Source organism: Phocoena phocoena, chromosome 19 (assembly GCF_963924675.1).
Source record: "Phocoena phocoena chromosome 19, mPhoPho1.1, whole genome shotgun sequence".
NCBI classification, from domain to species: Eukaryota; Metazoa; Chordata; class Mammalia; order Artiodactyla; family Phocoenidae; genus Phocoena; species Phocoena phocoena.
In genome coordinates, this window is record NC_089237.1 from 48728006 (window position 1) to 48755160 (window position 27155).

Genomic DNA, 27155 nt, shown 5'->3' on the forward strand with positions numbered 1-27155 from the left:
ATTGTGCATGCACAGGCACACTTGAGTGTTCACAGTATGGACAAGCACACACGCATTTGTACATGTACTGTAGGTACACACGCACACTCACACATGCACACAGGTTACAAACAATCCTCTGGGAAAACACTGACCAGCCCAGTGATGGGTGTAGTGAGCTGGGCAGGGAGATGGGGGAAGAGAGGAGCAGGGAAGGGAGGAGAGGGGAGGGGAGTCCTGGGGGCAGTGTGGGTGGAGAGGCTGCATTTAGGGACCTCAGGTGACACAGCAGCCCCAGTTCCCTTTCTGGGAACTCAGCCTCTCCCTGGCTAGAATCAAGCCTCTCCCTGGAGCTCTGCCCACCAGCAGATTCGGAGCCAAGAAGATGCCGTTCAGTTTGAGTGATGGAGTCAGCTGGTAGTTGGCTGGCACAGGTCCCTTGGGTTGATTTAGACATGTGTCCATCCCCTGCCTCCCACAAGCCTCCGCAGTGGGACCAAGGGTGCCTGCAGGCAGATGACTGAAGGCTCTTCCGCTGGTCTTGAGCATCCCTTTCCTGAATCATTGGCTCTGCCACTTGCGCTCCACCCCCTCCTTGCCTGCCTCCTGCTGACAGCCTGTGTCCGCCCCCTGCCCTTCCTCCAGCTTGTTGTCCTCCTTCACCATGATTCCCACTCACCTGAGGATTCAGCTGTGTCCCATGAACCTTCACCTGGCCCAGCCCATCCCCCTGCAACAGGTTTCTAGGTTTGTCCTGGGCCATATGTGAGACCCAGGCTGAATGAAGTTGCTGTGCCCATGGGGACGGAAGCAGGGAAGGGGTTCAGAACATCTGAGGCAGAGAGAAGCCCCTTGTCGTTAACAGCTTAAGACACAATTGTGGGCATAATTAACACATAGGTACTTTTTTTTTCCTTTTTGGCTACATGGCATGCAGGATCTTAGTTCCCTGACCAGAGGTTGAACCCACGCCCCCTGCAGTGGAAGCCCAAAGTCTTAACTGCTGGACCACCCAGGAAGTCTCCCACAGGTACTCTTAAAACATCACATTTAAAAAATCACCGCTTACAGGTGCATGTTCCGGTTCAACTTCAAGAGCAGCCCCCAAACACGGGCACACACAGAGCTGTGCGTGCACCAAGGGTGCCCCTGAGCGCTCACAGTGCATCCGTTGTCTCCAGCAGCTCGCTGGGCCAGTGCTTGCTTTCAGCTGTGTCTCTCTACTGCTCCCTGAAGGGCAGAGACTGCCAAGCCCAGCTGGAGAAGGAGAAGTGGGGGTGGGGTGTGAAGCATCTGCACCCCACTGGAAAGGCACAGCCTCCAGTAGCAGTTGGCCATACCTTTGGGCATAGTTTTCCAGGAGGGAGTAGGTAGGGTGGTGGGCTGGAGCTGGCTCTTCTGGGCTTGCAGGCGCCGTGTATTTAGTGATGTTGCAAGTCTGGACACGATGGGAGTACTTGTACCATGGCAATTGAGAAATGCTACAGGTCCCCCTCCCCACTCAGTGGGTTGAACATTTCCCCAGAACACAACTGGAACGGGAACAGAATTGCCTTGTTTGCCAGATTCCTGTGAAAGCTCTCAGCCTGACCTATTGTGCCTGTCATGGGCAGGAGAAATGCCAGGGGGTGGGAGTGAGTGTGGGGAACAGACATTTCTATACCTGTGGGTGGCCTGGGTTAAGTGGAACAGGGGCCTCACCCTCTGACCGTGATGCACCTCGGCACCTAACAGTTGTGACTGTTCCCTTTGCCTGGAAACCCTTTCCTGCTTTCTCTATCACAGTCTGACCTTCAAGGCACAGCTGGATCCTGCCCATTCTGGGAGGGTTCCTGGATGCCCTGCAGGTAGTGGGGATAGGGTCTGGAGCCCAGCCAGGGCCCTGACTCTGCCACTTACTAGCTGTGTGGCTTTGGGTGACTTAACTGTGCAGAACTTTGATCCCTTCCTCTATAAAATAGGAGTAATGGTGGGGGAGATAAATTAGGAGTTTGGGGTTAACATATATACACTACTATATATAAAATAGGTAAACAACAAGGACCTACTATATGGCATAGGGAAGTATACTCGATATCTTGTAATAACTTATAATGGAAAAGAATCTGAAAAAGGATATATATATATATGCACACACATATATAACTGAAAAAGTGTTGCTGTACACTTGATAAAAACACAACGTTGTAAATTCACTATATTTCAATAAAAAAAAAAACTTTCAGGAATTCCCTGGCGGTCCAGTGGTTAGGACTCACACTTTCACCGCAGAGGATGTGGGTTCAAACCCTGGTCAGGGAACTAAGATCCTGCAAGCCACGCGGTGCTGAAAAAAAAAAAAAAAAAGAGTAATGATATTTATGCCAACACAGTGTGAGCATTGACCAAGGCCACCTGTGGGACACACATGGCACAAAGCTGGCACAAAACTAACATTTGATAAATGGCAGTTCCTTTTCCCTCCTCCTGTCCAACCCATGGCAGATTGCAGACACCTCTGTTTAGCCTGAGTCACGATAATTGTAAATGCTCCAACTTGGCCAGATTGGCTGTCAGATTGGATTATAAAAAGAATCCAGATTCATGCTGTTTACAAGAGAAAACATCTAAAACAAGGATATGGAAGGTTGAAAATAAATAGAAAATACTAACCAAAAGAAAGCTGGTGTATATCTACAAATATCAAACAAACTATTATTTAAGACAAAAAATATTTATGAGGAAAAACAAGGATATGTACATTACGATTACAGGAACAACCTGCTAAGATGAAAAATTCTCAAGTTGTATTACCTAATAATATATCCTTAAAACATATAAAGCAAATATCAAGAACGTGAAAAAAGAAACCCATGGGAGAATGAGAAAATAATTTTGCAAATCATGTAGTGATGAGGGATTTGTATCTAGAAAATAAAGAACTCTTACAACTTAACAATAGAAAGGGAATTCGCTGGTGGTGGTCCAGTGGTTAGGACTCCACGCTATCACCGCCCTGGCCCAGGTTCCATCCCTGATCGGGAACTAAGATCCCACAAGCCATGTGGCCAAAAACCAAACCAACAAACAAAACAAACAATAAAGAGAAAAATAACCCAATATAAAAATTGGCAAAGGATTTGGATAGACCTTTCTCTGAAGAAGATATGCAAATGACCAATAACTACATAAAGATGTTCAACATCATTAGTCATGAAGGAAGTGCCAATCAAAACTTCAGTAAGGGCTTCCCTGGTGGCGCAGTGGTTGAGAATCCGCCTGCTAATGCAGGGAACATGTGTTCGAGCCCTGGTCCGGGAAGATCCCACATACTGCGGAGCAACCTAGCCCGTGCGCCACAACTACTGAGCCTGTGCTCTAGAGCCCGAGAGCTACAACTACTGAGCCTGCGCGTCTGGAGCCCGTGCTCTGCAGCAACAGAGGCCGCGATAGTGAGAGGCCCGCGCACCGCGATGAAGAGTGGCCCCCGCTTGCCACAACTAGAGAAAGCCCTCGCACAGAAATGAAGACTGAACACAGCCAAAAATAAATAAATAAATAAAAAGCCAAGCATTTGAAGGAAAAAAAAAAAAAAACTTCAGTAAGTAAGATACTACTTCACACCCACTAGGATGGCTAGAATCAAAAAGGCAGACAACAAATGTTTGCAAGGATGTGGGGAAATTGGAACCCTTGCATGTTGCTGGTGGGGATGTAGAATGGTGCAGCTGCTGTGGAAAACAGTCTGGCATTTCCTCAAGCTGTTAAAAATGGAGCTGCCATTTGATCCAGCAATTCCACTTCTAGGTATATACCCAATACATTGAAAACATAGGTTCACACAAAAACTTGTACATGAATTCTCACAGCAGCATTACTCATAATAGCCAAAAGGTGGAAACAACCCTGATGTCCATCAATGATGAATGCATAAACAAATCATAGTGGATCCCTACAACGGAATATTATTCAGCCATAAAAAGGAATGTAGTACTGCTCCATGTGATGACATGGATGAACCTTGAAAACACTATGCTCAGTGAACAAAGCCAGACACAAAAGGCCAATGTATGATTCCATTCATATGAAATGTCCAGAATAGGCAAATCCACAGAGACAGAAAGTAGACTGGTGGTTGCCAGGGCTGAGGTGGGGGGTAAAGGGGAGAAGCTGGGGGAAAATGGGGAGTGACTGTTCATGGGTACAGGGTTTCTTTTTGTGCTGATGAAGTGTTTTATTACTATAATTATTATTTTTATGTTTTGGCTGCATTGCACAGCTTGCAGGATCTCTGTTCCCCAACCAGGGATTGAACCTGGGCCACACCAGTGAAAGCCCAGAATCCTAACCACTAGGCCACTAGGGAACTCCCTGAGGAAATGTTTTAAAGTTGATCGTGGTGATGGTGCGTAACTCTGAAAAGACTAAAAACCATTGAATTGTACAATTTTAATGGGTGAATGTGTGGTATGTGAATTATATATCAATAAAGCTGATTAGATAGATAGATATGTAAATTCGCCTTTGCTTTATTCTGCCCCCCCTTACCACCCCACCCTTTGGTTGTGACTTTAGTTGAAGTGTGTGGGTTTCTTTTTTTTTAGATTTTATTGGAGTATAGATGTATTCTGCCTTTTTTTTTTTTTAACATCTTTATTGGAGTACAATTGCTTTACACTGGTGTGTCAGTTTCTGTTTCATAACAAAGTGAATCAGCTATACATATACATATATCCCCATATCTCCTCCCTGTTGCATCTCCCTCCCACCCTCCCTATCCCACCCCTCTAGGTAGTCACTGCTCTCCCTGTGCTGTGTGGCTGCTTCCCACCAGCTGTCTATTTTACATTTGGTAGTGTGTATAAGTCCATGCACCTCTTCTCACTTCGTCCCAGCTTACCCTTCCCCCTCCCTGTGTCCTCAAGTCCATTCTCTATGTTGTCTGCGTCTTTATTCCTGTCCCGCCCCTAGGTTCTTCAGAACCTTTTTTTTTTTTTTTGGATTCCATATATATATGTTAGCATACGGTATTTGTTTTTCTCTTTCTGACTTACTTCACTCTGTATGACAGTCTCTAGGCCCATCCACCTCACTACAAATAACTCAACTTCGTTTCTTTTTATGGCTGAGTAATATTCCATTATATATATATGTGCCACATTTTCTTTATCCATACATCTGTCGATGGACACTTGGGTTGCTTCCATGTCCTGGCTATTGTAAATAGAGCTGCAATGAACATTGTGGTACATGACTCTTTTTGAATTATGGTTTTCTCAGGGTATATGCCCAGGAGTGGGATTGCTGGGTCTATGGTAGTTCTATTTTTAGTTTTTTAAGGAACCTCCATACTGTTCTCCATAGTGGCTGTATCAGTTTACATTCCCACCAACAGTGCCAGAGGGTTCCCTTTTCTCAGCTCCTCCCCTCTTGCCCAAGGGTGTTTGACAAGGAGCGGGAGGCTGTGTTCCCAAGTCTTTCATCAGTCCTGGGTCTGAATATACCCCTGAAAGGATGCGCCCCTTCTCTTTGGGGGCTGGATCGAATCAGGATGAGGATGAACGTTCTGGCAAGAGGCATAACCCCTCTCGCGTTAACCATTTTGACCACTTGGATGTGTGCAGAAAAATTCATTCTCACTGAAGATCTGGGGTCTTTTTTGGTGCGGGGACCCATACCACGCGGCATATGGGGATCCTAGTTTCCCGACCAGGGACCGAACCCATACCCCCTGCAGTGGAAGCACAGAGTCCTAACCATTGGACCACAGAGAAGTCCCAAAACTTGGGGACTTGAAGAGTCACCCCCAAGCCACAGGCATTTCCTCTTGTCTCTGGTTGCCTCTCTCCTTCCTCTCCCAGAACCCAAACTGATCTCTCCCTGGACTCGACACTCATAGCAGTGTGTTGAACCTATTCCGTGTGTGTGTTTTATCCGAAGGAAGAAAGTGCAGACCTTGCACAGATCAGTGCCTGTCCCTGAGGCTCTTCTGTTTCATAGATGCCTAGGACCCCAAGCGGCTCCTTGCAGGGTTTCCTCTAAACCAGGGGTCTGCAGACTCTGACCTGTTAGCAAAACTGGTTGGTGGCCTGTGTTTGTTGAACCCTGACTACTAATGGTCTTAACATTTGTTGGTTTAGAAAAATACACTTCCCCTCCTCCTCCAGGATCTCCCCAACTCACACAAGAGGAATTCTGTGGAACACGATTGTTTCTGCCTCATCGCAGACAGGGTGATAATGAAGTCACACCGTCACAGGAGATTTCCTGTTGAATGTGTGGGCACCCTGAGGGCACCCTGGGAAAGACATGTCCCTGTCCCAAGAGAAGGGCCCCTGAGAGCAGAAGAAGGAGGAAAAGGGTACCCTCTTCCCCTTTTCCATCTTCCTTTCCTCCCACCCCAATTCTGCTACAGAGGAAGGATTTGAATTAGAACCTGGACAATGAGTCTACACCCAATGGACAGATGGGAAGACTGAGGCCCCAGCCCCGGGGCCTTTGCCTGGCTGGCTGAGTCACTGGAGACCCCTGCCTCTAGTAGGCATGTGCTGACTCCAGGTGTTCTTGGAGACCCTCATAGTGGTGAGCTGACCGTTTAGCCCTCCTGTCCAGCCTTGGAACTACCCTGCCACGGATCTCTTAGCAAAGAAGTTATCTTTAGCAACACCTGGTGGCCACTGACCGTCATAACTCTGATTTGCCTTAAAGGCTGATTGATCCTCAGAAGCAAAGAGCTTATCCAGTCACATAACTTTATTTCATGGAGAAAGTTCAGAGAATAGCACTGACCTACCAGAAGTGACAGAGCAATCCACTCCCTTCTTTATTAAAATGTGAATGAGCCCAGCATGAGTGCCAGGTACTAGTGACAGCAGCAGCTGCTAAGACCCACCGTGGGAAAGAAAGAAAACAAACAAGAAAATTATCATGGACTTTCCTGGTGGTCCAATGGTTAATACTTTGCCTTCCAATGCAGTGGGTGTGGGTTCAGTCCCAGGTCAAGGAGCTAAGATCTCACATGCCTCGAGGCCAAAAAACCAAAAGGTAAAACAGAAGCAATATTGTAACAAAATCAATAAAGACCTTAAAAAAATAGTCCACATCAAAAAAAAAAAAAAAAAAAAACACCGGGGAAGCTGGGACAAAGTGAGAGAGTGGCACTGACATATATCCACTACCAAATGTAAAATAGATAGCTAGTGGGAAGCAGCTGCATAGCACAGGGAGATCAGCGCAATGCTTTGTGACCACCTAGAGGGTGGGATACGGAGGGTGGGAGGGAGGCAGATGCAAGAAATACAATGTAAACTTGCTGAACTCATTTATTAGTTCTAAAGGTCCTTTAGTGGATTCCTTAGGGTTTTCCATATAAAAGATCATATCATCTGTGACTAGAAATAGTTTTAATTCTTCCTTTCCAATCTGGGTACCTTTTCTTTCTTTTTCTTGACTAATTGCCCTGACTACAACCTCCACTAAAATGTTAAGTAGAAATGGTGAGAGCAGACATTCTGGTCTTATTCCTGATCTTAGGGGAAAAAACATCCAGTCATTTACCATTAAGTATGTTAGTTGTGGATTTTTCACAGATGTCCTTTTTCAGAATGAGGAAGTTCCATTCTATTCTTAGTTTGAGTGCTTTTAACCAGGCAAGGGTATGGGATTTGTTAAATGCCTTTTTTTTTTGGCATCCGTTGAGATCATATGATTTTTGTTTATTGATGTGATATATTACATTAATTGATTTTTCAGATATTAAACCAACCTTGCATCCCTACGATAAATCCTGCTTGGTCATGGTGTATAATTATTATTATTTCTAAATTTTATTTATTTCTGGCTGTGTTGGGTCTTCGTTGCTGTGCACAGGCTTTCTCTAGTTGCGGCAAGTGGGGGCTACTCTTCATTGCAGTGCGCGGGCTTCTCATTGTGGTGGCTTCTCTCGTTCCGGAGCATGGGCTCTAGGCACACAGGCTTCAGTAGTTGTGTGCATGTGGCCTCAGTAGTTGTGGCTCACGGGCTTAGTTGCTCTGCGGCATGTGGGATCTTCCCAGAACAGGGATTGAACCTGTGTCCCCTGCATTGGCAGGCGGATTCTTAACCACTGCGCCACCAGGGAAGAATTATAATTCTTATAATTTAAAATATTATTATTGTTTTAAGCCATAAAGTTTGGGCATACTTTACTAAGCAGCAACAGATAATTAGTTCAAGCTGCTTGGTGTGGGGACCATGGGCTCCTTGCCCCCTTAGTTGCCAGGGGAATGTGGTCAAGAGTGAGGCAGTTGCTTGCTACAGTATCTGTTCTCTTGGGCAGCTATGAAGGCCTCATCTCTCCAGTGGGCTTGGTGGTGGGGTAGTCTCACGTGGAGCCAGGAGCCAGGAACTCCTGCTTCTCTTTGGTGCTGTGAGTGTTACAGCTGGACATGGGACACCTAGAGGCAGAGCTGGAACTAGAACCCGAGCTTCAAGTCCCTGGGTCTCCAAATTCTTTCATTGGGAGTCACGACGCAGCTTGTCCTCCTGTCGCTTTCAGTTATGCTTGAATACATGGGGAAGAAAGGCGTTGTCTTTTTGCATGAGGGTCTAGGTTGGCCCCTGGAAAGTAAATTGCCCTAAATAACAAGAGAGTCAGGGCCTCCAGCTTAACTTTTTATTTTTATTTATTTTTGGCTGTGCCACGTGGCAGGTGGGACCTTAGTTCTCTGACCAGGGATCAAACCCGTGCCCCCTGCAGTGGAAGCGCAGAGTCCTAACCACTGGACCACCAGGGAAGTCCCTGGTGCCGTGTACAGCTCAGGCAATCACTTAGGCTGTGCTCCACTCCTTAGATCCTGGTCCACGCCAAAAGGGAAGGGAGCTGTGAACACTAGCACAGGGATTGCTTCCCCAGGGCTGCCGGAAGCCCCACAGAGGGGTGTCCTTGTGTGCAGAGAGCTATCCTAGGTGCCCTATACTTGAGAGAACATTCTGTGCACAAGCACGCCACCCTCTGCATGATCCCCAAAGAAGTGTGTTGGGTCATGTTTTCAAAAGGGGACAGAGTTCTAGCTATTTGCTAGTAAAGGCTGGAGCGACAGAAATACCTCAGCTGAGCGGCTTCCCTGGTGGCTCAGTGGTTAAGAATCCCCCTGCCAATGCAGGGGACATGGGTTCGAGCCCTGGTCTGGGAAGATCCCACATGCCGCAGAGCAACTAAGCCCATGCACCACAACTACTGAGCCTGCGCTCTAGAGCCTGTGAGCCACAAGTACCGAGCCCACGTGCCACAACTATTGAAGGCCGCACGCCTAGAGCCCGTGCTCTGCAACAAGAGAAGCCACCGCAATGAGAAGCCCGCGCACTGCAATGAAGAGTAGCCCCCGCTCACCACAACTAGAGAAAGCCTGCGCGCAGCCAAAAATAAGAATAAATAAATAAATTTTAAAAAACAACAAAAAAGATATACCTCTGCTGAATTAGTCCCAGGCTGGTGCAGCTGGTCACCTAAGAGGCATGTTTCATTCACTCATTCAGAACATCCATTCTGTCTTGCTGCTCTGGTTAAGGCCTGGGCCAGACTCTGAAGGAGGCAGAACGAGTGCCTTTCCTTTGAGGGGCTTACTGACTCATGGGAAAGAGAGAAAATCCCAATAACGAGCAGTAAGATTCAGGATAAAGATAAGTACTCAGCCAAGCCTGCAGGCTTCCTGGAGGAGGTGACCTCTGAGTGGAGTTTGGAAACACCAGTAGGAGGTGGTATCATGACCCCAACGGGTGGATATTGAAAGCTCAGGGAACACTGAGAGCCGGGGGTTGGGGAAAGTGTAGAAAATTCCCTTCCTTTTTTTCATCTGTCTCTGCCCACTTCCTCTTTCCCTCTCCCTTTCTTCCTTTCCTTCTCTTTTCCCATTTTCCCTTTAGTTTGGCAGCCTCCCTCAGCCTCACCCTGCCCCCAGTTCAGGCCCACCACTCACCAGGGCTAGGTCCCTATTAACTGCTAGTCCTTGTATTCATAGCTTCCAAGGGAAAGGAGGAATTTTCAAAATTGCTACCAAATCAAGAAAGCCCAGGGAATTCCCTGGAGGTCTAGTGGTTAGGGCCCAGCTTTGATCCCTGATTGGGGATCTAAGATCCTGCAAGACTCGTGGTATGGCCCAAAAAGAAAAAAAAACAAAACAGGGGAGCCCAGGTGAAGAGGGGAAGTGGGCTTTTGCAGTCACAAAATCCTGATCTTTCTGGTGTAGCTGCACCCATGCAGCACCGACAGCCCTGACCCTGCCTCAGCCACAGGTATAGCACATGGTCGGTCATGTTTATCTTGTTTTGTTTCATAGCATTATTTTTTGGTGTGATCATAAAAACTATACAGGCCACTACTTTTTGTTTTTTAATATTATTATGTAAGTGAGATACTGCAGAAAATTTAGTATATACAAATGAGACAGTAAGCTAGTACAGGGAATTCCCTGGCGTTCCAGTGGTTAGGACTCAGTGCTTTCACTACTGGGGCCTGGGTTCAATCGCTTTTTGGGGAACTAAGATCCCATAAGCACGGCCAGAAAAAGATAGTATAGCAAAAAGGAGAGGAGCACAGAGTTCAGAACCAGGTGGGGCAGTTATTTAGCCTCCTTGGGGCTCTTTCTGATTCTAAAATATAAGTATAATTATCACACCCAATTCACAGGTAGTTGGCAGGGTCCAGCACATGGTGAGTACTATTTGATATTCGCTATTATTACTATTGGCAAGTAAAGAAAAAAGAAAAGAAAAGAAAGGAAAAAAAGTACCTATAATTCTAGGAGCCTGAGATAAATACTGTTAACTCTTTGGGATATATGCTTCTATACTTTTGCCCTGGGTATATGCTTTATAAAAATGGTTGGGTCTGGGCTTCCCTAGTGGCGCAGTGGTTGAGAGTCCGCCTGCCGATGATGGGGACACGGGTTCGTGCCCCGGTCTGGGAAGATCCCACATGCCGCGGAATGGCTAAGGCCCCTGAGCCATGGCCGCTGAGCCTGCGCGTCCGGAGCCTGTGCTCCGCAACAGGAGAGGCCACAACAGTGAGAGGCCCGCGTACAGCAAAAAAAAAAAAAAAAAGGTCGGTTCCATAATGTGGGATACAGTTTGATCACAGCTCTTATTTTCCCAGTTAATCACTCACGATTGCATGTGTCTCATTAGCAAGAAATCCAGGATCTTTAGACCACCCTGAATTATCCATGAACTTTGGGGGTTTATACTATGCCTGGAATAGTTCATGACTGCTGTTGCTTCTTATGGCCACATGGTGTCACTATTGGAGCCTGATCCCAACCAGTCCATAGGACTTGCTGGTGAAGGATGCCGTTGTGTCCTTTTGAAAACCGGCTACACTCAGCAAGGGGCTCGCAGGCTTGAGATCCCAAGCCTGTGGCTCTCAGTGTGTAGCAGCTCTCTTTCCTGTACACTTCCCCCTAGTTAGTGTGCCCGCTAGCTTCAGGAGCCCCAGGTTAGGACAGTATTTCCTTTTCTCCTTGGGAACCCACACCAGGGGCTTGTTTAAACCCTCCAAATATAAAGGGTCACATGACACCCCCTTATCCTGGGAGTGTGGTCACTCCCTCTTGTAGGGCACCGAAGTGGTTAGCTTTCTGTGAAAGATGTTGTTTGCTCACCCAACGGCTACTCTCCTACTTCTTCTTTACTAACGGAGGCAGCCTCCCACGGGGCCCACCTTCTCTTGCAGCTGGGTCACAGACACTGGCTCAAACCTGGCTGGAAGGTCTTGAGGGGATGCTGGCTGGGGGATTTCTGGGGAAGATTTTCCTCTCTGATAAATACACATGAATATATTTCAGGAGAAATCTTCCTTATTGGGACTTCCCTGACCATCCAGTGGTTAAGACTTCACCTTCCAATGTAGGAGGTACGGGTTTGATCCCTGGTCAGGGAGCTAAGATCCCACATGCCTCTCGGCCAAAAAACCCAAAACATAAGCAGTATTGTAACAAATTCAATAAAGACTTCAAAAATGGTCCACATTGGGCTTCCCTGGTGGCGCAGTGGTTGAGGGTCTGCCTGCCGATGCAGGGGACACGGGTTCGTGCCCCGGTCCGGGAAGATCCCACATGCCGTGGAGCGGCTGGGCCCGTGAGCCATGGCCGCTGAGCCTGTGCGTCCGGAGCCTGTGCTCCGCAACGGGAGAGGCCCGCATACCGCAAAAAAAAAAATGATCCATATCAAAAATATCTTAAAGAAAAGAAAAAAAGAGAAAAGAAATCTTCCTTATATGTGAGAGGGCAAACCTGCAGACGAAGGCTGAGGTAGCCAGCCTTCAAGAAGATCTCCAGGTAGCTTTGCCTCCTGGTTTCCATGCCCTTGTGTAGTCCTCTCGTGCAGTGAATCAGGGCTGGCCTATGTGACCGGTTAGAATACAGCAGAATGCAGACTTAGAGGGCTAGATTGTGAAAGGTATTGAAGTTTCTGCCCTGGTTCCTATTGGATTGCTGCCTCTGGAGGGAGCAAGCCACCACACTGTAAGGACACATAACCCACTGTGAGGACACTCAGGCAGATCTGCAGAGAGGAGTCAACAGCCAGGGCCGACTTGCCAGCCATGTGGGTGAACCATGGGGGTCCTTGGAAGTGGACCCTCCAGCTCCAGTCAAGCCTTCAGATGAGCACAGCTCCAGGTGACATCTCACTGCACCACATTAGAGACTGAGCCAGAACCCCCAGTAAGCTGCTCTTGAATTCCTGACCCATTGAAGCCATGAGGGATAATAAATATTGTTGCTTAAAGCCATACATTTGGGGGGGGGGTTGTTATACAGCAATAATAAGTACTCAAAGGCCAACACTATAAAGATTTCAGAGAGGAAATATGGAAAACACTGGCATGTTCGATGACATCATGGTGCCACTGAGTTCTCCCATCCAAGTACTAACCAGGCCCGACCCTGCTTAGCTTCCGAGGTCAGATGAGATCGGGTGTGTTCAGGGTGGTATGGCCGTAGACCATGGTGCCACTGAGTTAACCAACCCTGAAACCTCCTACTTCCCATCCCTTTGAGTGAGAGACGTACACACAAACTGCAAAGCTGAGTGGACCTTCTAGGGCCATCCAATCCCTCCACCACCATGGCCACCAATATTCAGATAGGGTAGTTGAGGCACAGAGAGGGAAAGCCTCTTGTTTGCCCCTCGTAGTGTTGGACCCCAGGCTTCCTACGTGGTCATCCATGACTCTGTGTTGCCCCCCGCCGGCCTCCTGCTCCTGGGACATGATGTTCTTCTGTTTTATTCCTAAAATGCCTCTTGGGCAAAGCCTCTTCATAAAAACCCCCTCTAGAGGTCAAATCCTGAATTCCTGGTAGGAACCCACATTTGGAAGCCGAGGAGTCCAAGGCAGTCAGTCGTATTCTGATGCTGTGCTCCTGGCCAACACTCAGTCTCCTGGATTTGACCAATCCCGGGGGTTCTGACTCCTTGAGCTACTCCCTTGCTCTGAAAGCCAAGGCAGGGTGGCCTTCTGGGCTGGCATAGTGAGGGCTGGACCTGGAAAGGGGTGACCATGACCAGTGTATCTGGGGCAGCTGCCTCTGGATGGGGGGCAGCTCTGTCTCAGTGTTCACTAGCTGCAGTGCTCTTGTGTAGTTTGCATGAGTGTGAGTGTGTGTGTGTGCTTGCGGGCTTGGTTTCTCACTCATGCACTCATACTTGAGGGTGTAGCTCTGCCCGTCACTCCTCGGCCCTGAGGGCAGGGCTGAGACCAAAGTCTCATCTATGTGTGCCGGGGAAAACCCTATTTTATTTAACACTGACACAGCATTTCCTCAACACCGGGCAAAGTTCTAGGCACATTTCAAACTCATTTAAGCCACAACAACCCTATGAGGTATGTACTATCATTATCCCCATTTTATAAATTTATTTATTTACTTATTTTGGGCTGTGTTGGGTCTTCGTTGCTGCGTGAGGCCTTTCTCTAGTTGTGGCGAGCAGGGGCTACTCTTCATTGAGGTGCGCAGGCTTCTCGTTGCTGTGGCTTCTCTTGTTGCAGAGCACGGGTTCTAGGGCACGCAGGCTCAGTAGTTGTGGCGCACAGGCTTAGCTGCTCCGCGGCACATGGGATCTTCCCGGACCAGGGCTGAAACCCGTGTCCCCTGCGTTGGGAGGTGGATTCTTAACCACTGCGCCACCAGGGAAGTCCCATCCCCATTTTATAGATGGGATAATAGAGGCACAGAGAGGTTGATTGGCCTAAGATCAAAGGGTCAGTGAGTAGTGAGCCTGGCTCCGGGTTAGGATCTTAGCCATGATGCCAGCCTGCCTGCGTGTGCTCAGGCTGAAAGGCCTGATTTTGAACTTCCCTGTGTTTCACAAAGACCATCCACATGGGGTCTGTGGTTGGGCTGCATGGCAGAGGCCAAGGACCAATCACTACCACCATCATCGTCACCGTAACAGTAGTAATTATCACCGAATGCTTCCTACGTGCCAGGGTCTCTGCCGGGAATGTTACGTGTACTTATCTCAGTTCGTCCTCACAGTTAACCCCTCTAGCACATATTCTTCTCTCTGTATCACACATGAGATCATTGAGGCTCAGAGAGGCTGGGGACTTGCCCAAGGTATACAACTAGGAAGAAGCAAAATCGGAATTTGAATCCAGGCTCGTCAGACAGCAAAGCTCGTTTCCTTGCCGTGTCACCAGACTGGTTTTTTGTTTGTTTGCTTTAACTTAAAAAAAAAAATTGAGGTGAAATTCACATAGCATAAAATTTTAAACGTTTTAAAGCATGCAATTCGGTGGCATTTGTTACTGGGCAACCATCACCTCTATCAAGTCCCCAAAATATTTTCATCACCCCAAGCGACAGAGACCCTGTACCTATGAAGCATTCCCTCCTCTCAGCCCCTGGCAACCACTAATCTGCTTTCTATTTCTATAGACTTAACTATTTGGGGGTATTTCATGTAAATGGAATCATATAATGTGTGACTTTTTGTGTCTGGCTTCTCTCACTTAGTGTGTTTCTGAAACTTAGCCACGTTGTACATGGGTCAGGACCTCATTCCTCTTTATGGATGATTAATATTCCATTGCAGGTATACACCACATGTTGTTTACTGATTTGTCAGTTGATGGACATTTGTTTCCACCTTTTGGCAAGTGTGAATAGCACTGCTATGAACATTCATGTGAAAGTGTTTCTTTGAGCCCCTATTTTCAGTTCTTTTGGGCATATGCTTAGGAGTAGAATTGCTGGGTCATGTGGCATTCTATGATTCACCTTATTTTTTTAAATTGGAGTATAGTTGCTTTACACTGCTGTGTAGGTTTCCGCTGTATGGCAAAGTGAATCAGCTATATGTATAAATATAGCCCCTCTTTTTTGGATTTCCTTCCCATGTAGGTCACCACAGAGCCCTGAGTAGAGTTCCCTGGGCTATACAGGAGGGTCTCATTAGTTATCTATTTTATAGAGTATCAATAGTGTATATATGTCAATCCCAATCTCCCAATTCATCCCACCCCCCACCTTTCCCCTTTGGTGTCCATATGTTTGTTCTCTATGTCTGTGTCTCTATTTCTGCTTTGCAAATAAGATCATCTATACCATTTTTCTAGATTCCACATATATATGTTAATATACGATATTTGTTTTTCTCTTTCTGACTTCACTCTGTATGACAGTCTCTAGATCCATCCATGTCTCTGCAAATGACACAATTTCGTTCCTTTTTATGGCTGAGTAATATTCCATTGTATATATGTGCCGCATCTTCTTTATCCATTCCTCTGTCGATGGACATTTAGGTTGCTTCTATGTTCTGGCTATTGTAAATAGTGCTGCAATGAATATTCGGGTGCATACATCTTTTTGAATTATGGTTTTATTTGGGTATATACCCAGGAGTGGGATTGCTGGGTCAAATGGTAGTTCTACTTTTAGTTTTTTAAGGAACCTCTATACTGTTCTCCATAGTGGCTGTATTAGTTTACATTCCCACCAACAGTGTAAGAGGGTACCCTTTTCTCCACACCCTCTCTAGCATTTATTGTTTGTAGATTTAAAAAAATTTTTCTTTCTTTATTTTATTTATGGCTGTGTTGGGTCTTTGTTGCTGCACGCGGGCTTTCTCTAGTTGCAGTGAGCAGGGGCTACTCTTCGTTGTGGTGCACAGGCTTCTCATTGCAGTGGCTTCTCTTGTTGTGGAGCACGGGTTCTAGGCTCGCAGGCTTCAGTAGTTGTGGCATATGGGCCCAGTAGTTGTGGCTCACAGGCTTAGTTGCTCCACTGCATGTGGGATCTTCCCAGACCAGGGCTCGAACCCTTGTCCCCTGAATTGGTGGGCAAATTCTTAACCACTGCGTCACCAGGGAAGCCCCACTGCCCATTTTTAATTGAGTTGTTTGTCATTTTGTGGTTTATCTTTTTATTTAGAAATAACTTTCGACTTACAGAAAAATTACAATATAGTACAAAGAAACCCAAGCAATCTTTACCCAAATTCATCTATTATTAACATTTTGCCCCATTTGCTTTCTTGCTCTATCTGTTTTTTTTTTTTTTCCTGAACCACTCGAATGTAAGTTGCTTACAGGATGGCCCTTTACCCCTAAATGCTTCAGTGCAAGGATTTCACTTACATAACCATAGTGCAGTCATCAACTTCAGTAAATTCAACACTGATCTATTTCTTCCTAATCTATCATCTACATTCCAATTTTATCCATTGATCCAATAATATGCATTTCTTCCTCCAGTTTAGGACCCAGTCCAGGATCCCATGTTGCATTTAATTATCATATCTCTTTCATCTCCTTTAATGTGAAACAATCCCTCAGTCTTTCTTAGTCTTTTGTGACCTTGACATTTTGAATAATACGGTTCCTTTAAAAAAAAATAGTCTTCTATACTCTTACCATCTGATCTAGTTGTGCTTCTTGGTATTTACCCAAAGGAGTTAAAAACTTATGGCCACACAAAAACTTGCACATGGATGTTTTTTATCCGCTTTATTTATAATTGCCAAAACTTGCAAGCATCCAAGATGCCCTTCAGGAGGTGAATGGATAAACCACGGCCCATCAGACAATGGAATATTATACAGTACTAAGAAGAAATGAGAACCTGCCAAAGGGGCAGCCGGTGGCGCCCCGCTCGCCTGCGTCAGCGCGGGTCCTGGGGCTCCAAATCCCTGCCCTGGGCTGGTAGGACCTGCTCCCTTTCCTTGCCTCAAGGCGCTCTTCAGAATCTGAAAAGGAAGCAGTTGGGGGCATGGTGCCCGCGAGCTGGGGCGCACACCAGGGACATCTTTCGTCCCCAGGTCCCTCCCTGAGCTTGAGGTCAGAACAGAGATGAGAGTCTAGAGGAGAAAGGAAACTCGCCCTTTGGGCTGATGCCCACGCCGGGAAAGCTCTGGCTGACTCTTCGTGGTGCAAGCATCTCGGTCTTCATTTTACAGATGAGCAGACTTGAAGCTTAGAGGAACCCATTCATTTCTTAGTCCAACAGTTAATTAAAGCACCTACTTTGTGCCAGGCCCTGGGTTAGGCTCTGGAGAGACAACCACGAACAAGACACACGCTCACGAAGGAAGACACAAAACATGAGGGAGTGGTGCCCAACTGAACTTGAGCCCGCAGAGGTCCGCACAGGGGTGCCCAGGAGCCCTGGGACCACGCCAGCTCTGCCACACATGTATCAATACAGAGTGGCGGGCTGCCTCCCTGGACCTCTGTTTCTCCATGAGGAAGTAGAGAACATCTGCTCCCTTCCCCTAACTTTCTGGAAAGAAGGCCAGGGAGGAAGAGCCCTCTCTCCCCCAAGGTCTTGGTTCTTTTGGACAGGTCCACTTGCCAGAAGACCAAGGGGGCTTATTTCTGCCGAAGCTGCAGGGAGCCCTAGTGACCTCACTGCCGGAGCAGGTGCAGGGGATGGGATAATTTCTAACGCAGGGGCACAACATTTAGACACAGGGCCTCCTCCTCTCTCAAACACTGTGTGGCTGGAGAGCCAGGGGCTAGAGCTGTCTCCCTACATGGTCTTTATAAAGCAGTGCTGGAGAGCTGGGGCTGGACTAAGAGCTGCTGACAGGTAGATCTGGTTTCCCGTTCTGATTCCAGTGGGTACCAGCTGTGGCTGTGGGCAGTTCACTTAAGCCCATCTGAGTCTCAGTTTCATCCCAGAAATGGAGGAAATGACAGTATTTACCGTATAGAGGTGTTGGGAGATCACATGAGATAATGCATTTAAAATGCTGTACAGTGGTTAAGAATCCACCTGCCAATGCAGGGGACACGGTTCGAGCCCTGGTCCGGGAAGATCCCACATGCCGCGGAGCAACTAAGCCCGTGCGCCACAACGACTGAGCCTGCGCTCTAGAGCCTGTGAGCCACAACTACTGAGCCCGCGCGCTACAACTACTGAAGCCCCTGCGCCTAGAGCCTGTGCTCCGCAACAAGAGAAGCCACTGCAATGAGAAGCCCGCGCACCACAGAGAAGAGTAGCCCCCGCTCGCCACAGCAAGAGAAAGCCGCGTGCAGCAATGAAGACCCAACGCAGCCAAAAATAAATAAATTAAATAAATAAATTTTTAAAAAAAGAAGAAATGAGCTCTCAAGCCGTGAAACAACATGGAGGAAACTTCAATGCAAATGACTAAGAGAAAGAAGCCAATCTGAAAGGGCTACATCGTGTAAGATTCCAACTATATGACATTCTGGAAAAGGCAAAACTATGGAGACAGTAAAAATATCAGTGGTCGTCAGAGGATGAGGGGAGGGAGGGATGAATAGGCAGAGCACAGAGGATTTTAGGGCAATAAAACTATTCTGTGACACTATAATGGTGAGTACATGCGGTACGTTTGTCCAAACCCATAGAAGGTACCACACCAAGAATGAACCCTAATGTAAACTATGGACTCTGAGTGATAACGATGGGTCCAGGTCATCAACTGAAGCAAATGTCCCACTCGGGAGGGTGGGGTGCTGATAATAGGGGAGGCTATGCGTGTGTGGGGCAAGTGGGAGTAAAGAGTAAAGAGGGGTAAATGGGAAATCCTAACCTTTTGCTCAGTTTTGCTGTGAACCTAAAACTGCTCTAAAAAATAAAGTCTATTAAAAAAATAGTGTCCCTCATTTGGGTTTGTCTGATGTTTCCACGTGATTAGATTGGGGTCATGCATTCCTGGTGGGAATCCTGCCCCTCGTTGGTGATGCTATTTTAATCCTTTGGTCAAGATGTTGCCTGATTCTCCTCCTGTATCGTTACCCTTCCCCCCACCTGCTACTAATAAACAATCTGTAAAGAGACACTTTAAGAGCATGCCAATATCTTTCCCCTCATCAAAAATCTCCACCTAAACTTCACATCCAATGTTGAGTTTTGCCCACAGGCTGCCTTCCTGTCGGCCGCCCCTCACTGTCTTTGTTTCTCCGGGTAGTACATTACGTAGGAGCAGGTTAGCCTCCGCTTCCGGTCCAATCCAGTGTCGCTCTCCTGGCCAACACCCAGCCTTCCTGATCTGACCCGGGTTCGAGTCCCTTGTTCACAGCCCATCTCATGTGTGGCAGCCAGACCTTCCCACAGCGAGTGGGACTCTGGGAGACTTGTCTCACTTCCTGTCCTGCAAAGCTTCTCTTTCTCACAGCTGCTACCATAGCCCCAGGCTAGGTCAAAAGGACCAGCCACCCTGGGTGGTGAGGCCAGGAGCTCTCTTCCCCCCAGCAGGCCTCAGGGGCTGTGGATGGTGAAATCTCACCTTCGAGGCTGCACTGGGCTCAGTAGAGACCTGCAGTAAGATACCGAGCGGTTAGGACAGCTGCTTTGAGGTTGGGAGGCTGGGAGCCCACAGGAAGTGACTTGGTGCAGAGCTGATGCGTCTTTACCCCGGCACCCGTCCCGGAACGGGAGCTGCAGGCCTGCGAGGCTGGGGGCATGTCCGCGGAGTGCGGGGAACCTGGGCCCGAGGGGCTTCAGGGCTGGTCCCCGGGGCCAGGCGGGCACTCAGGGGCCATGGGCTCAGGTCCGTGCCCCTCTCCATCCACGCCCACCCCCTGGAGCCTGCCCCGCTGGAGAGCTTACGTGGCTGCTGCCGTGCTCTGCTACATCAACCTCCTGAACTACATGAACTGGTTCATCATTGCAGGTGAGGAAGGGGACGGGCATCCTGGGCGGCACTTGCCCATCTACCCGCTGGCTGCCCTGCCACCAGCCAGCGCTGTGTATCCACAGTGGCCTTCTGTCTGGGCAGCACATCCCTGCTATTCTTACCCCCGGCCTGGTTTCAGCCCGGCCTGAAATGGGGGAGGGCCAAATGAGTTCCCAATCCAGCCCCAAACGGTATATGCACCCAGGTGTGGGTGCACAATGGTGGTGGGTGGGTGAGGACAGCAGGGAGGACTGGGACTCCGGCAAATGCCTGGTGGTTCTGGGTGGAATGTCGGGGTGAGGTCGTGGAGCACAGGGTGGCCTGGGCCTGCTCCCAAGCAAGAACTAGCTGGCTGGTTGTTTCTGGGGCATCAGGCTGCGTGCAAACTTTGCACATTCTGCCTTCCTTCCTTCCACAGCAGGTAGGCCCCAGGGCTCAACCTGCTGTGTCCTCATGTCACTCACTCATGCACTTATTCATTTGTCCATTCATTCATTCAAGATTCAGCCTTTTCTCTCTTGATCGCGGATTCCTTCAAGATCAACTGAGCACTATGGGCCTTGGGGACCCTCTGGTGCACCTTGGGGACCCAGGGGAGGGGAAGTCAACCTTGTAGCTCCTGAACTCAGGAATGAGCCTCATGGGGCAGAGGGACAGAGGAGCCTGGGGAGCTCCGAGGAGGTGCTTGCAGCAGGCGGGGCCCTCCTCCGAGGCCAGGGTATGGATTCAGCAGTTACCAGCTCGCAGCTGTGGAATGAATGGGCCTGGGGTTGCAGATAGCACCAGACCCAGTGGGTGTGTCTGTCTTCGAGGAGCTCAGAGGCATACAGGACACACGTAGAAGTGGCTCTAATCCAGGACAGACTCGGGAGAGCATCATTTGGGCAGCCCCAGGATGAAAAACTGAGGGTTCTGACAGAATTCACAGAGGAGGGGCATATGGTTTGGGTCTTGAAGGCTGAAAAAATCGGTAAAGCAGGGAATGGGATCAGGCAAGGGCGTTCAGAGAGGGGTCGGCGTGAGCCAGAGCACATGGGGCCAAAGTGCATGCTCTGATCAGGAGAGGAGCTGGGGGAAGCGGCAACTTATTCTAAAAGTGTGTTTGGGGCTGGATCATAGGTTTCTTGGGGGCCAGGCTGGGAGCTTGCACTTTCTGCTGAGGCCGTGGGGAGCAAGTGGGGAGACTGTAGTCAGAGTTGAGGCCCTGATGGAGGCAAGAGGAGACGCGGAGGTCAGTCAGAGGCTACCACTAGGATTAGACTGGAGCTGGGGAGGCATGAGTTGGACTGAGGGTGGGGGGCATGAAGGGGAGAGGAGGGGGCAACCAGGCGTGTGGAGCTCTTTCAGCCCCACAGGCTGGGATCCCTGCTTTCCCGGGAGGCCGCTGGCTGGGCTGTCAGTCCCTGAGTCCTCCCGGCCTGAGGCACTTTCTCCGATGGGAATTCCTCTGGCTGTGTGAGTAGCAAGGCTGTGGTTATTGGGCTGAGGGAGGCCAGGGGAAGTGAAACCCCACAGAGTGCCTGGGGACGACGGTTGGAGCGGTGATTGTCAGCCACAAGAATTCTGTGGTGTGAAGCAGGTCTTTGGGAGGCCAGAGGGACAGAAGAAAGATAAAAACAAGGCTGGGACTTCCCTGGTGGCACAGTGGTCAAGAATCCACCTGCCAATGCAGGGGACAAGGTTTCAGTCCTGGTCCGGGAAGATCCCACATGCCGCGGAGCAACTAAGCCCGTGCACCACAACTACTGAGCCTGCGCTCTAGAGCCCATGAGCCACAACTACTGAGCCCGAGTGCCACAACTACTGAAGCCCACATGCCTAGAGCCCGTGCTCCACAACAAGAGAAGCCTCCGCAATGAGAAGCCCACGCACCGCAACGAAGAGTAGCCCCAGCTCGTCGCAACAAGAGAAAGCCGCGCACAGCAATGAAGACCCAACGCAGCCAAGAAAAACAAAGAAAAACCAAAAAACAAAAGACAAGGCTGGCTCCGCACTGGGGCCCCCGCCTGCCTGCAGAGCAGCGCAGGACTAGGGGGAGCCCAGGAGCAGTCAAAACAAGGGGCTGAGTCCCAGTCCCCCAAATGAGTGTGAATATAGAGAAGTTTTACTTAGCCATTTACTTTGTTTACCTGTGTTGTCTCTTGCCAATGAATATGTCTAATTCGTGTAAGTAAAAGTATTAAAAGGGAAGAAAAGACATACAAGTTGGTATCTGGACGTGTGGCAATTGGGTACAAAGTGAATATCAGAACAAAACCCTCTCACTTTGCTTCTCTGTTTCTTCCATCTTTTTCACCCACTGGCTGGTCTTACAGGTGTGGATGTGGGGCTTTCTTCTCCATCGTGGGGGTGTTTCTGCAGGGCTCCATTTGTCACTCTGGGTGGGAGGGTAGACCCAGCTCCTCTAATTCCAGCTGTACAGCCGTAGGTGGCTGGAGCCTCTGTTTCTCCATCTGTATAATGGGGACAGTGATACTGAGGGCACTCAGCCATCTCATAATTCAATCAAAGTGATGACAGGGCCAGAGCTTCACAGCTCAGATGAGCAGGTGCCTGGGACCATGACTAACTCTGAAGTGCCACCAAGGGGCTGAGGGGATTTCGGCCTAGCAATCTCTTGGAGGGGCTTCAGAGCAAGAGCCTGCCACCCTCAGGGGCCAAGGTCGGACCTGAGTGGGACCTAAGTGGGACCCTCTGAAGCTCTCACGGGCATTCCATGTTTGTGTGGTCATGCCTCTGGAAGAACATGCTTGTGTGTGCATGTGTGCGGGCCGGGGCACATATGCCTTTGCATGTACATGCTCATGCATGTGTATGTATGTCTATGAATGTCTGGAGTTTGTATACAAGCAGGGCTGCACAATCCCAGGGACTTTCATTTACACTGTAGTCTAAGTGAATGGCTGCCGTCACTATGACTATGACGTGAATGGCAGCCCTGCACGTGTGCGTGTGTCTTTACGTGTACATCTCAGTGTACATATGTCCGGGTGTACGAGACTGGGCTTACACGCCTGTGAGTGCAGGCTCCTGTATGTGTATGTCTCGGTGCCTCTGGGAGTATACGTCTCTGGGTGTGCCTGTTTGTATGTAGCTGTGTGGATCTGCATGTCTGTGTGCCTGCATGTCTGTGCTTGTGCATGAATGTGTGTGTATATCTGTGCCTTTGGGATGTGCTGGCTCCTGTATGTGTGTGTGTGTGTGTGTGTATGTGTTTGTGTGCATGTGTGGGAGAGAGGGGAAGAGAACAGTGGGCCCGGGTGCCATGCCGGTGCTGTGCTGGTCGGCTGCAGGCCTGTCCCAAATGCAGGGGCAGCTGCCCTTAGAGGCCTGGCAGGCAACTTCCCATTTCCTGAGCACTGTCCGTCTGCCCACAGGAGTCCTGCTGGACGTACAGAAGTTTTTTCAGATCAGTGACAGCAATGCTGGTTTGCTTCAGACAGGTAAGGAGGGAATCCCCAGCCTGGGGCCCTGGGCTCATGCTGGGTGGGGGTCTTTCAGCAGGTCCTGTTCTGTGTCCATCTCCAGCTGCTGGGAAATGGGTGCCAGGCTGAGCCTCACTGAGTCCCTTGGCACAGAGGATGGGTGGTATTCGGGTGGGAGGGAGAAGGAGGCAGCACAGGCTGAGATCTGGTGCCTGCACAGCCTCTTAGGGTTTGAGGGTAGGAGCTGTGGAAGAAGCAGCGGGAGCCGGGGCTGGAAAAGGCTCCCGAGTGGAGTTGCTCACTCATCCTTCACATCTGTCAAGCTCAGCTTTGTAGCCGGGGTTGAGAATTTCTGACGTGTGCTTTCCTCTCACGGACCTGATCACTAGGACACAGACAGACAGACAGCGGGCTTCCCTGGCAGTCCAGTGGTTAAGACTCTGGGCTTCCATTGCAGGGGGCATGGGTTCGATCCCTGGTTGGGGAACTAAGATCCCACATGCCTCGAGGAGCAGCCAAAAAAAATTAAAAAAGGTAGACAGAGACACGTACCCCGCCCATGGGCTCAGGTGGGGTCTGGGCCCACTGGGGCCTACATTCCAGCAGTGGGGAGCAGCCACACCTCCCATTCCAAGGTTGGGGTGGTTGGGGTCACAAGACATTAACTTTTCCCCAGTGTCTGGATGGCGACACACACATGCACACGCACATGTATGCACACACTGTCACAACACAGGATACACGTGTGTTCTTTACAGTTTTGAGAGAATTCATGTACAGATCAAGCCCGTATATTTCTTTCCTAAAATAGATCTGCCTGAGAACAAGCATCTGGCATCTGGCTCCTTTTTCCCACCTCCCCTTTACTACTCACCTGTCCACCATTTAAAAATATATTTATTTGGCTGTGCCAGGTCTTAGTTGTGGCATGTGGGATCTAGTTCCCTGACCAGGGATCGAACCCGGGCTCCCTGCATTGGGAGCGTGGAGTCTTAACTGCTGGACCACCGAGGAAGTTCCTGTCCACCATTTTTGGCAGGAAAATACACCTATCCCCATTCTGAGTTTTACTAGGTATAGAAACCTCCAGGGTACTAGACAAAGGGACCCCTCGTGGCTGTTTGGCTTCTGTTGATGAGGCCCTGGAACGGGTCAGAGAGAGCATCGGTAGAAACCGGTTGGGGATGTTTCCTCCAGGCTACAAACCCGGGGATGGCAAGTCGCCAAGCCTTATCTAGCTGTCCCGCTCGTGTGTGACAGTCTACTATTTATCCACGATTGAGAATTCAGAAGTGAGATGGTTGTCTTAGGGATGGGTATCAACACATTTATTTCAACTAAAAAAATGAAGCCAACATTTTAATATCTTTTCTTTTTTTTTTTTTTTTTTTTTTTTGCGGTACGCGGGCCTCTCACTGTTGTGGCCTCTCCCGTTGCGGAGCACAGGCTGCGCAGGCTCAGCGGCCACGGCTCATGGGCCCAGCCGCTCCGCGGCATGTGGGATCTTCCCGGACCGGGACACGAACCCGTGTCCCCTGCATCGGCAGGCAGACTCTCAACCACTGCGCCACCAGGGAAGCCCTTAATATCTTTCTTACAGACAACCAGTCTGATCTGTCCTACTGATTTGGCAAATGAGGACTGGCTTTGCCCATAAGCCTTTATGGTAGACATTTCCCGTAAACTGAATGAGCTTAATCTGCAGCCTAAGGATTTGGATGAAAATATAGTTTAAAACATACAATCATGCTGGAAATCACATCCTTCTCAACTATTTAAACTTACGATAAAAATGCCTCAGCTGAAAACATGCAAAAGGGGACACAGTTCTGTAAACCGAGGCACCGAGCAAAAGAGGTAGATCACTGGTTAGACCACCGTATTTTCCAATTGCTCCTGTCTTGGGGCTGAGGCCGGCAGCTGGTGCTTATCTTCCAGTCCTATTGTAGCCAAAGGGAGACTGTGTCTCGGTTCAATACCCACAACCTGCTAGATTAAACAGATAATGGAATCCGAGTCAATATTTCCCTTCCCTGGTTCTTACCATGGTGAACAGGATTATTACCACAAAGCCCCTGATAAGTGAGTTGTGGGGAGGGAGAAGTTTGTGTGTATGAGAGAGAGTGGGGGGAAGCCTGTGAACACGGGGACGTGCTTGTGAGTGTGTAGTGGGGAATGCCCGTGTGCGTGTGAGTGTGTGTGTTTGAGACTGGATGAAGGGAAGGGGTTTCTCTGCAGAAGCAGCCCAAAGAGGTGTGTGGAAAGGGCAGTGGGCTTGGAGGCCTGACGACCAGGCTTGTCCCCAGTGACCTCAGGTGAGTCTTTTCACCTTTCTGGGTCACCGTGCAATGGCCCTAAGACCCACCCTGCTGTCTGTCTGCAGGGTGGTAGACTGGAGGAAACCGATGACTCAGAGGGCACGGTGTAGCTCTAAGAGTGGGGTGGAAGGTGGGGGGAAGCAGTGGTCAGACACCCCTCGCCCCACCGCTATGGGACAGAGAAGCTGCTGGAGTTAGTTAACTGATTTACAATATTTAAAACGAACACTGATGTGGACCTTACCGTGTGCCAGGTGCTAGTCTAAGGGCTTAATAACATTAACTCATTTAATCTCACAACAGTCCCACGAGGCAGGGATTATTATTATGCCCATTTTACGGATGATGAACCTGAGGCACAGAGAGGCTATGGGGCTTGCTGAAGGTCACACAGCTGGTAAGTGACAGAGCTGGGATTCAAATCCAGGTAGCTGCTTATAGAGTCCTTCTCTGAACCCTGTGCTCCTTAATTACTCCCACCTTGTCACAGAAATGATTTTAATCTGGAGAGCGAAGGCGTGCCTGCCTTCCACTTAAGGGCAGGCTTCTCCATCCCAGGAGATCTGAAGGTTTAAGGTGTTTATATCCTGTAAAGGACCCCTACCCCAAATCTCATAAAAGTATGAGATTTGGGGAAATATTTTATAAGCTTTAGGTAAAGAAGATGTGCATTAACAAGACACAAAATGACTCCCCCCAGAGGAAGATTGATAAATTTGACTACATCAAAGCTAAATTCTTCTGTATGATGGTGATTGAAACTATAAGTGCAATTAGCAATAATAATAGATGACATTTGTTGGGCATTTACGTAAAGCCCGTCACTGCCTTTTATATGCTTTATTTTATTTAATCTTCCCCATAACCTTATGGGGGAAGTACTATTACTATGGTACTCTGTAGTTGATAAAAGGAAAACAGGAGAGTTGAGGATTTTGTCCAGTCACACAACTAGGAAGTGGTAGGGTCAGGATGTGAGCCCAGGTATTCAGTCGCAGAATTTGCATTTTAAATCCTTAAAACAAATACAAAGGACTGGGAGAAAATTATCCACAAAGAGCCCGATAGAAAAATAGGCAGAGGATGTGAACACAGAGCCGCTACTCAGCCTCACTTGGAAAAAGAACAATGCAGGTTAAAACGTCAGCGAGAAAAAAAAAAAAAAAAAAAAAAAGTCAGCGAGACGCCATTTGTGTTTCAACCATTAAATGAACAAAAATAAGTCGATTGATCCTAGCAAGTGTCAGGAAGCAATATACATACTTCTATTCAAGTGTAAATTGATACAGCCTTTTTGGAGGCCTATTTTGGCAGTAGTTATTATATA

General features: G+C 48.6%; 1 protein-coding gene and 1 pseudogene across 1 annotated transcript in view; one reads left to right on the plus strand and one right to left on the minus strand.

Annotated features, from left to right (window-relative positions):
* Window positions 1–643: 643 nt before the first annotated feature.
* SPNS3 (SPNS lysolipid transporter 3, sphingosine-1-phosphate (putative)) overlaps window positions 644–27155 on the plus strand; it is a 66416-nt gene continuing 39904 nt past the window's right edge. The window contains exons 1-4 of the mRNA XM_065898048.1: window positions 644–744; window positions 1161–1302; window positions 19854–20082; window positions 23463–23528. Of these exons, the coding sequence (XP_065754120.1) occupies window positions 644–744; window positions 1161–1302; window positions 19854–20082; window positions 23463–23528 (538 nt within the window). The remainder of the gene's footprint in view (window positions 745–1160; window positions 1303–19853; window positions 20083–23462; window positions 23529–27155) is intronic.
* On the minus strand, window positions 12820–12937 carry LOC136139526 (5S ribosomal RNA; annotated as a pseudogene).